Consider the following 9576-nt stretch of genomic DNA (forward strand, 5'->3'; position numbering starts at 1 on the left):
TCCAAGGGTGGAGGAAGCTTTTCTCAAAGGAAACACAAGACAAGCAGCATCTGTCCCCGGCACCAAGGGACACAGTGATCCTGGCTTTGCTGTGGCACGCATGGCACAGAAAACAAACCTCCCTGGGGGGAAGCAGCACCAGGGCGCACGCTGTCTCCCCGGCCCCTTGCCCCAGCCCGCTCCCCACAGCTCCCAGCCCCTGTTCAAATTTGGCTGCTTGTACAGAGGGGTTAATGCAATATCCTGCCCTAACACTGATGCCAGCAGGCTGGACTGGAAGCCTGCGAGGCTCTCCCAGCTCAAACTGGTCAGTGCTTTGGCTCATTTTAATGAGCAAAATGTGGCCAGAACTTTGCTCCCCCCAAGCAGAGAAAGGCTAAACCACAGCAGCACTGCACACTCCTCTCCTGCATCTCCCCACAGTTATTTTGTGGGTCCATGGCTGTTCAGAGAGCACCTGTGATCTCCCTCCATCACACTTCCCATGCCCACGGCTGCGAAAGTGGATCCTGATCCCCTCCAGCAATGCCCGTCCCTGGGCAGCAGCTCAGGGGTCCTTGGCTGGAGGATGCTGCTTCCCAGCTCTGTGGTACCACAAACGAGCTGAGCTGTTTCTTGCATTTTTCCCAAGTGAAGGCAACAGCTACACCCCTCAGCTCTCACAAAACCACAGCCTGAAGCAGGACACTTGCTGGGGCCTCCAAATGTGACTCATTCCCGTTCCTCTTCCTGTTGGCGTCAGGGCATGACCCCAGCCTGATGCTGCTTATCTGAGATCATAATTTGGCCCGGCGCTTTGGAAAGGAGTTACCCGAGTCACTTCCCAAACACACACTGTGTTTTACTTCTCGGCTCCTTTTCTATTCCTCTCCCTTTTTGGGATTTGTACCCGCTCTCGGTGCATTACAAACACCTCTCTGCAAAAGCAGAAGCAGCCAAAGTAAAGCAAAGGAAACTTTCGCGTTCCAGCTCCTGGCACGGGTCGCTAACAGCAGCCTCTGACACTGCTCCTTGCCCTTATTTTTCAAGGCTCAGCTTCTCCTCCTCCCCACACAGCCCCACAGGTAAGCCCTTCACCAAAGCCCCCCTGAACCATCATTTTTCCTACTGACCAGGGAGTTTAAACCTGGCTTTGCTGAGCTTGCCGGAGCCCAGCACCTCTGCAGCGGGTCAGTCCCACCGTGCTTGCTGCACCACCCTACATCTCCTCTGTCTGACCCAATCCCCCAAAACCACCATTTTTCTCCCATGCTGCACCTCCAGAAAGGCTGAAACCTTGGATGTCCCCCAGCCATGGCTCCCCCCCCACCCCAAATCCCACCCCGACCCTCTTGCACCCAGCTGAGATGGATGCTGACACCAAAAGCTCCGCGTGCTTCCCCGGCACAGTGGCCTGAGCCGCCTGATGTGGCAAAACCAGGTGCCAAGGTGTGCCAGCCCAGGGTTTCTGTGTTGACAGTGCTGTCCCGCTCCCAGCCGGTTCTTCCACCTGTGGGAAGCACCAAGGCGAGGGCAGGACCTGGCAGCCACCCTGGCAGGCGGAGTTTGCAGCCCCAGCGCGTCTCTCTTCGTGTCTCCCCGGTTTCAGGGGGTTTGCCTGCCCCCGGCAACATGCCTGAGTACACCACTGCCTCGAGGTTCCGGCTCTCTGGTCTGTGCTTCCTCCTCCAAATCATTACCATCATCCTCTTCGCTGTCTTTGTCCGGTACGGCCCAGAGAGCAGCCCCGGCTTCTGCTCCCAGCAACTGAACTGCAGCTGGAGAAACCAGGATGTGGGTTTGCAGCACCCCCGTGAGTACCCCCACCCCGGGTGGGTATAGGGAGCGGCATAACCTCGTCCCCAGGCACTCCTGAGGGGGTGGCACGGGATGTCACCATGCTCGGTCCAGGCTGCAGATCTGTCACACTGTCTAGCTCTGGATCAGACTCCAGAGTAAAACAGAGGAGGGGGAACATCAAGCCGCAGGGTTGGGGTACCGGTGCATGCCACCAAGGAGGGGTCGGTGGGTGGACAGGAGATGTGCTGCAAGGATTTCCCATATTCTTGGACAAAGCCAGGCCCAAAACAGGAATATTTGGGTCTAGGACATGCGTTTCGGCAGCTGGAGTGTGGAGGGGATCACTCGGTGCAGTGATTAACCTGGGATTGTCCTCCCATCGCCGGGGGGGAGCACGGCAGCTGCTCCTGGCACTTTGGGGTCTGCAAAACTTCCCACTGACCTGTCGGGTTTTGCAGTGCCAAGGGATTTGCACCAAGCCCCTTTCACAGAGGACTTGGCTCCCTCGGTGCTGCCACAGCTTCCTATGCAGGCCTGTGGGTCTGCCCCGCTGGCAGCATACTCCTGCACGCTGGGCATCGCTGCGAAACTCATCCTAGGCTGGGGGATGAAGGACTGACCCCGGCTTTTCCGAGGCAAGGACAAGGCAGGTGATTGGAAAGGAGCCTCCGGAGTACCCTGGCCAAGGGAGGGGAGCTGAGCCAAGCAGAACTACCCATCAGGGAGCAGGCAGCAGGCAGGTTCTCCTGGTTTGGCCTGCACACGTAACCCCACCCAGCGCAGGCAGTGACTCACAGCTTCAGCACACAGGGAAGGATGGGACACAGCTCTCAGCACAGCTGAGGGGTGCAAAGGGCATTTAGCCCAAGTGAGAATCTGGTCCCCCCTCCTCTGGTTTGCCACCAAACGGTACCAGACTGGTCCCATTTTTCTGTTCACCCTTCCGGTCCACTCACCCCATGAAGTGGGACATGATGTTTTCAGGGACAGCAGAGAGGTGCCGGGGTGTGGTTGACATCTCAGACCCACCTTCATGCTGGTGTAGTGGAATGTAGATGGCTCTTGGCCACCCCAAGAGGTTTCTGGGCTGCAGGCTGAACCACATGCATGTACCGAAGTATCTGCACAGGGTGGTTGCAAACGGGGAGACCAGGAGCCACTGCAAAGGGTGGCGGGGGCCACATCAGGCGGGGACAGATTTACCTGTCACTAGCACAAGCACTAGCACAAGCACAAGTGGTTGCTCATGCTCTCCCCTGGAGATCTCCAAGGGAGATCCACCACAGTTCCAGAGACATGTAGGTGGAGCAAGGCTGATTTATATCAGTTGAAGCCTTCAGCTCCCCAAAACCTCTTAAAGCAGGGGGTGTCTGAGCCCCCTCAGTGGGACCAGCAGGCAGGAGGGTGGCTGCCTGTCCTCAACACCTCCAGACCCATCCTTCTGTCCCTCTTCCTCCAGGTTTCCGGGATGTCCACCTCCAAGCTCTCCTTGGCTTTGGGCTCCTGGTGGCCTTCCTCAGCCGCTATGGGCCAGGCAGTGTGGCCATCAGCATCCTCATCATGGCCTTCGCCATCCAGTGGGCCGTACTGATCCAGGGTTTTTTACACTTCTTCCTGAATGGCAAAATTTACATGGGAGCTCAGAGGTAAGGCAGGAGGGAGCTGCTGCTGCCTGGCCTTGATTATCCCAGGTCCAGCCCCGGCACACTGGCTCCCTCCTCTGTAAAACTCACAGCTCTGCTTTGGAGGAGGATGATGAGGGCAAGTAGGACCAGACTTCTGGGTTGAGTACCACACTAGTAAGGGCCATGTAAGTACTGCCAACAAGTTACAGCCAGGCATTTAGGGGGGCACGCTGGCCCCCCCCACCTCAAGCCCAGCTGTTCCCTTGTCACCAACATTGCAAGGCTTGGGCTGCCCATTCAGCTTGCAGGAGCGGTGGGATACAGGATCTGGGCTGCAGGCTCAGCTCTTGTCTCCCCAAAACCCTGCTCTCCCCAGCTCCTGTCCTCCAGCCCCACACCTTCCCTCTCCTTCCCAGCATGGTCAGTGCCGACTTCTGCACTGCAGCCATTCTGATCTCCACCGGAGCTGTTCTGGGTAGGGTAAACCCTGTCCAGATGCTGCTGCTGACCCTGATGGGAGCCATCCTCTCCACTCTCAATGAATACATCCTGCTCAGTCTCATGGGGGTGAGTCACCGATCGGGGAGGGACCCACCAGAAAGGGGGTGACTATGGGTTTCAGCTCCTCATGTCAATTTGTTTGTAGAGACAAATCCCATATCCTCCTTTCCTGTACGGTGTTTTTCTGTACTCGCCAGGTAAGAGACAGCGGGGGCTCCTTGACTGTCCACACCTTTGGTGCTTATTTCGGCTTGATGGTTTCATGGATCTTGCACCAGCCCTATATGGACAAGTGCAAAAAGCAGCAGGACACGGGGAACCAGCCAGATGTCTTTGCTGTGGTTGGTATGGAGCTTGAACTCTACAACACTGGAGTCATAGACATGGTGGTGGAAGGACCATCACCAACATTAGGACAGTGTGGCTGTGGCTTTGATCAGCAGAGTCCCGCAAACCATCAAGGACAGAGGTCTTGTACCTCCCTGGGGACTTGTCCTGGGGCTGTACCGCCCTCTCCAGGAAAAAGCTTTTCCTCATATCCAATCTGAACCTCCCACACTGCAAGCTGTGGCCACTTGCATCTCTTGGCACTAGCAAGAAGTTTCTTTCCCATGAGGGATCAACCCCAACATCAAAACCTACCTGTTCCCCTTCCCCGCAGGAACCATCTACCTGTGGATCTTCTGGCCCAGCTTCACCTCAGCCACCACGGTCCATGAAAATGCTGAGCCCTGGGCAGTGCTCAACACCTACTTCTCGCTGGCAGCGAGCACACTGGCCACCTTGGTCCTCTCGCCTGTCCTCCATGAGGAGGGCACACTGCAGATGGTAGGTCCTCTCCTGGAACAAACCCACATCCCATCCTACAGGGACAGTGAGCATGAATACACCCGGGGCAAGAGGGGATGCCCATTAGGCTTTCTTCGGTTCGTTAAGACCCAGTTTGATCCCTGAGGAAGTCCAAATCCCCCCCAGCCCCATGCTGATATCCTCCACGGAGCCAATTCCATGTCCTGCTCCATCAGGTTCAGATCCAGGATGCCACCTTGGCTGGTGTGGCCATGATGGGTATGGCTGGGGAGATGATGGTCACCCCCTTCGGGGCCCTCGTCGCGGGGTTTCTGGCCGGCCTGATCCCCCCACTTGGCTTCAGATTCCTCACGGTGAGTTGCTTTGGGACAGCCAAGGACACCGGTCCCAGGGCAGGGGACCACCTGCCTTTGGGGGAGGCTGCATTGCCAACCTGCAGCTCCCAAATCTGCAAACACCGAGCTGCAGCGCAGCCTCCCTGGGCAAGCATCCCCCATCCAAACCCTGGCTTTTCCTTAAATGCTCTCCCCAGCCTGTCCTGTGCTCCAGGCTGAAAACCCAGGACACATGTGGGGTTCACAATGTCCACGGGCTGCCGGGGATCCTGGGCGCCTTGCTGGGGGCGCTGCTGACGGCACTGGCCACTGCAGATGCTTACGGTGGCAGGTGAGAAGAGTCAGAATCAGGGGTGCCAGTGACTCCGTGCACCAAGCTGGGGCCGCCATGACCCCTAAAATCGGGGATGCTCCATGCACCCTCTGTTACAGCGCCTGCTTATAGCACATCACCCAGAGCCATGAGCGGAGCCCCCTGTTTCCCCGCCTGGGAGAACAAGCTCCCCCAAAAAACATCCCTGCTCCGGCTTGCAGGCTGGAGTTCATGTTCCCGCTGGTGGCCCAGGGCAGCTGGACGGCCACTGACCAGGCGCTCTGCCAGCTCTGCGCCCTGCCCATCACCCTGCTCCTCGCCACACTCGGAGGCAGCCTCACAGGTGAGTTTTGCCTCCGGTGAGACGGGACATGGGTGTGAGGAGCAGGGGGAATTGGGGAAAAGCCAGGAAGAGCCCCAAAACGGATCTTCCCCATCAGCCGGGGCGGGTGCTCGGCGCTGCGCAAACCCCCTCGGGGCCGGAGCCGGGGTCGGAGCTAGGGCTGCTCCCGGGGCTGGAGCTGCCCCCGGGGCCTGGGCTGGGACCGGAGCTGCTGCCCCCGGGGCCGGGGCTCGGTGCAGCCCAGCCCAGCGCTGCCGCTAGATGTCAGGGGAAGCCCGGCGAGAGCAGCCGGGCTGGCCCAGCTGACCCGTTCTCAGACGCCCTTCCCCGGTTTTGGGCATCCTCAGGAGCCGTCCTGAAAATGAAAGGGTTGAGGTCTCCCCCGGACACGCAGTACCTGGAAAACACGGTCCTCTGGGAGGTAAAGCTGGGGGTTTGCTGGTAAAAAAAAAGGGTTTACGGGGCTCAGGCAGCAGCAGGGGTTGGATGCTTCCCCCCGGCTGCTGATACCCTCCCTCCTCCTGCAGCAGCGTTTAGGGTGGGAGACAGCTTCATTAAAGCCCCCCACGTCCCCCCCATCCAGTCCTGATTTGCTCCGAGCAGGCCCCACTTCTGCCCCTCTCTGTGTCTCTGCGTTGGGGCAGGTGGCTGAGGAAGGATGCGACCGCAGGGAAAGCAGAAAGGAGCCAGGCACCAGCACCTTGGTCTAATGACCCTGATCTCCCGGTGAGGTCTTGCACCACCAGCCTCAACCCTCTGCTGGCATCACCAGTGTTGGGAAGCTTCTGGCAGCCTGAATTTCCCAGCAACCTGCTCCGGAGACAGCCAGGCTTGTCCCCATGTGGGAGCCAGTTCCTGGTCCCAAAGGTTTTGGGAGCAGGTCGAGTGCCCATGGGCCTTTGGAGGGTGAAGAGATGCTGCAGTGATATGGATGCTTGCTGTGGGAGTGACCCGGCTTGCTCCAGGGACACCTCTGGGCGTCCAGACTCGGCTCAGCCACTTCCCCGCTCTGCTCTGTGCCTCAATTTCCCCATCTACTGCTCTCTGAAGAGAAGGTGGCAATGAGGAGGGCTGTGTCAGGGAAGGGGCATACCAGGGTCCACAGAAAGCAGCAATGACTTTCTATGGACACTTTTGCATACAACCATTAAAACATGTAGATCCTTTGTAGCTTCAGGATTTGCCAGTGGGTTCACACAGCACCTGCCCAGCTTTGCTGGCTGGGTTTCCTTCAGGTTTCTTTTCAGGGAGGAAAGCAAAGCCCCCAGGACCCCCCTGCACCCTAAAGACCAATGCCCATGGGGTGGGTTTCATGGGTTGCTCCATCCCTGTCGCCATCCGCGCTGCCCACCCCCCCCAAGCAGGGTACACTACCGGAGCCTTAGCCACCAGAGCATGCGATAGCCCAGAGCAGCCACCACCCAGGGGCAGTCCAGGGTGACACCAGGGTCCCCAGCACAGGGGTGACCCCTGCCTTCCCCTTACCACTCATCACCTTGCACCGGGGCCAAGAAAAAGCCCCCCCTCCTCAAAACAGGAAAGTGCCACCCAACACTCAGCCCCTTTGGGAGACAGATGCTCCCCTGGCAATTGCAGCCCCCAGGTCCCCCTGCTTTCCAGGGCCCCCAGCAGCACCCAGCACCCCATCTCCACATGCCCCCCGCAGAGACGCTCTCACCCTGCCTGCCTGCTCCAGGTGCGGGCAGCAGCCCCCAAACTTCCTGCCTGGGAGCAGGTTCCAGCACCCTGGGAAAGTGGCAGCTCAAGTGAAGCCAAGGGGGGGTCCTGCAGCACCTGGAGCAGGGGCACAGCCCCAAAGGGCTCCCGGAGGTGCAATGGCGGCCGTGCCGGAGGTCCCCGGTGGGAGGAGGCCTGGGGGGGACCCACATCCCATGAGCCCAGGGGCAGCTGCCAGACGCTTTCACACCTCCAGTGCCAGACTCTGGCGCTCACCATGTGGGGTTCCCGTGGGTGCAGGTGTCCCCAGCTGCCAGCACCACACACACCCCCCGGGGGGGGGGGAGCCACAGCCCCATTCCATGCAGAAGGGACAGGGGGGTCAGGGCCAATGCAGCGAGGTTTGGGGTAAACGGTTTGCTACCCAACCAAAGTGGCTACATTTGGGACCATCTTGTTTTAATACCTGCTGCTGTTGAAATGCATAGATTTTTTAAAAATAATTGCATCAAAGATGCAAAAAAAATACTAAAAATAATTTGGTTGCAGGCTGACCATAAAACATCACTTTTAAACAGGATTCTCTATCCTTTCTAAAAGGAATGAAATTGAATTAGAGAAAAATTTGAGTCTGAAGCATTGCTCCACAACAGAAATTCCAAACTTCTCGCTTTGATATAAGTCAGTCCATCACTTTAACTTCTCCAGTTTCAGTCGTTCGTTACAGAAAACCTGGTGAAATCAACATTTGCTAAATGCTTCGGTGCCGCTGAATTTCCATGACAAAACACAGGGAGGTGAGCCACGCGGCTCAGTTCCTGCTGCCACCGCAGGTGCTGGGGAGGGTTTCTGCTGTCCCTGCTCCGTACAGATACCCCAGCCCCACTCCACGCTCAGGACATAAGGAAGGACACGTCCCGCATGCCCACGTCCCCTTGGCACACACCACTCTTCAGTGGCACGTCACAGAGGAGGGATGCAAGAAGGAGAAGCGGCACAAAGGCTGATGCCCCAGCAAGGGGGTGTCAGGCTCCAGTCATCACTCCCAGTCTGGGGTGCAGGGCTCACCCCCAGCCCCGCGACACCCCCTCCCACCTCACCTCCTTCCCAGCTTTCTCCTCCTCTTTCCCAGGCAGCCCCTTTCCCCTTTTTGATCTCTTCGCAGCACGTTTCAAAAGCAACCCACTGCGACTGGAAGAAAAGCCCCTCCAGTGAGATCATTGCGAGACCCCCAGACGCAGGGGTCGGGTGTGAAATGGACCTCCCTCCTCCTCCCCTCGCCCGGACCCCCTGGCCCCTCTGAAAGGCTGTTATGTTTTGTAATCGGATTAGGGGAGCCCTGTGCCCTCCCCGTTCCCATTTACCAGTGTGACCAGCTTGCGCGCCGCCACTCTCCCTGCAAATTGTTTAAGCGAGCCGGGCGCGAGCAGAGAGCTCGTCCGTACAGTGGTGAGAGTAGGTTCGGACGGCGAGAGCCTGAAAGGTTTAGTCTTCGAACAAATTGCTTCTCTGTAGGGGCCGTTTTCTTCCCAAGTTGAACATAATGATGGCAGTTTGGCGAACAGATGGTGCAGCTAAGCAGATAATCCCGCTGGCCTCACTAGCTTGGGGAGAGGCAGTGCTGGTTCTGCCTGCAGCTCTGGGGGCTCGTCCTGGGACAGGCGGGTCGTGGCGGTGGCTGGGTGATGATCACACCCCAGTGGGGCATGAGGAGCTTGGGCGAGCACCCAACCTTCACACCTCTTCTGCTTCGAGGGTGGTTTGGGTGCCAGACGCCACTTGTGCCTCAGTTTCCCCAGTCCTGCAGGGAGCTCTCTGCTCCATCACTTTTCAAAGCAGGGCTCACCCTCAGATCACAGCCTAACACGGGGAGATGTGCCACAAGACAGCACGTCTTTCCCTGCAAAGGAGCAAAGGATGGCTGAGAAAAGCTCATTTTATTCTCATTTTCCTGTTTTGCCTCTCCCTCCAACAATATTCAAGATGTGGAAAGAGCTGGAGAAGAAATTCTGCCAGCTCACAGGGGTTGGGTGGATGCTGTACCTGTGTCAGACTCAGGGATGGTAGGACCTGCCTGCTAAATAAGTCTTTATTTAAAGTACATCAGCAGGAAAAGCCCAAGGCCTCGCCGACACGATGCAGGCAGGGGAGGGCACGGACACATCTGTGTGGAGCAAGCCTTGCCCATGCTAC

The 9576-nt window shown here is 58.0% G+C and overlaps 1 protein-coding gene across 1 annotated transcript; it reads left to right on the forward strand.

The window, feature by feature from the left end:
• Window positions 1-1539: 1539 nt before the first annotated feature.
• RHBG (Rh family B glycoprotein) lies at window positions 1540-7347 on the forward strand. Its single transcript, XM_052796603.1, has 10 exons — window positions 1540-1792; window positions 3239-3425; window positions 3821-3971; window positions 4103-4250; window positions 4567-4733; window positions 4931-5068; window positions 5248-5381; window positions 5585-5706; window positions 6054-6127; window positions 6351-7347. Exons 1-10 carry the CDS (start codon window positions 1612-1614, stop codon window positions 6414-6416), a joined length of 1368 nt encoding a protein of 455 aa, XP_052652563.1. The 5' UTR covers window positions 1540-1611; the 3' UTR covers window positions 6417-7347.
• The last annotated feature ends 2229 nt before the right edge of the window (window positions 7348-9576 follow it).

This window comes from Harpia harpyja, chromosome 9 (genome assembly GCF_026419915.1).
Source record: "Harpia harpyja isolate bHarHar1 chromosome 9, bHarHar1 primary haplotype, whole genome shotgun sequence".
Classification (NCBI taxonomy): Eukaryota; Metazoa; Chordata; class Aves; order Accipitriformes; family Accipitridae; genus Harpia; species Harpia harpyja.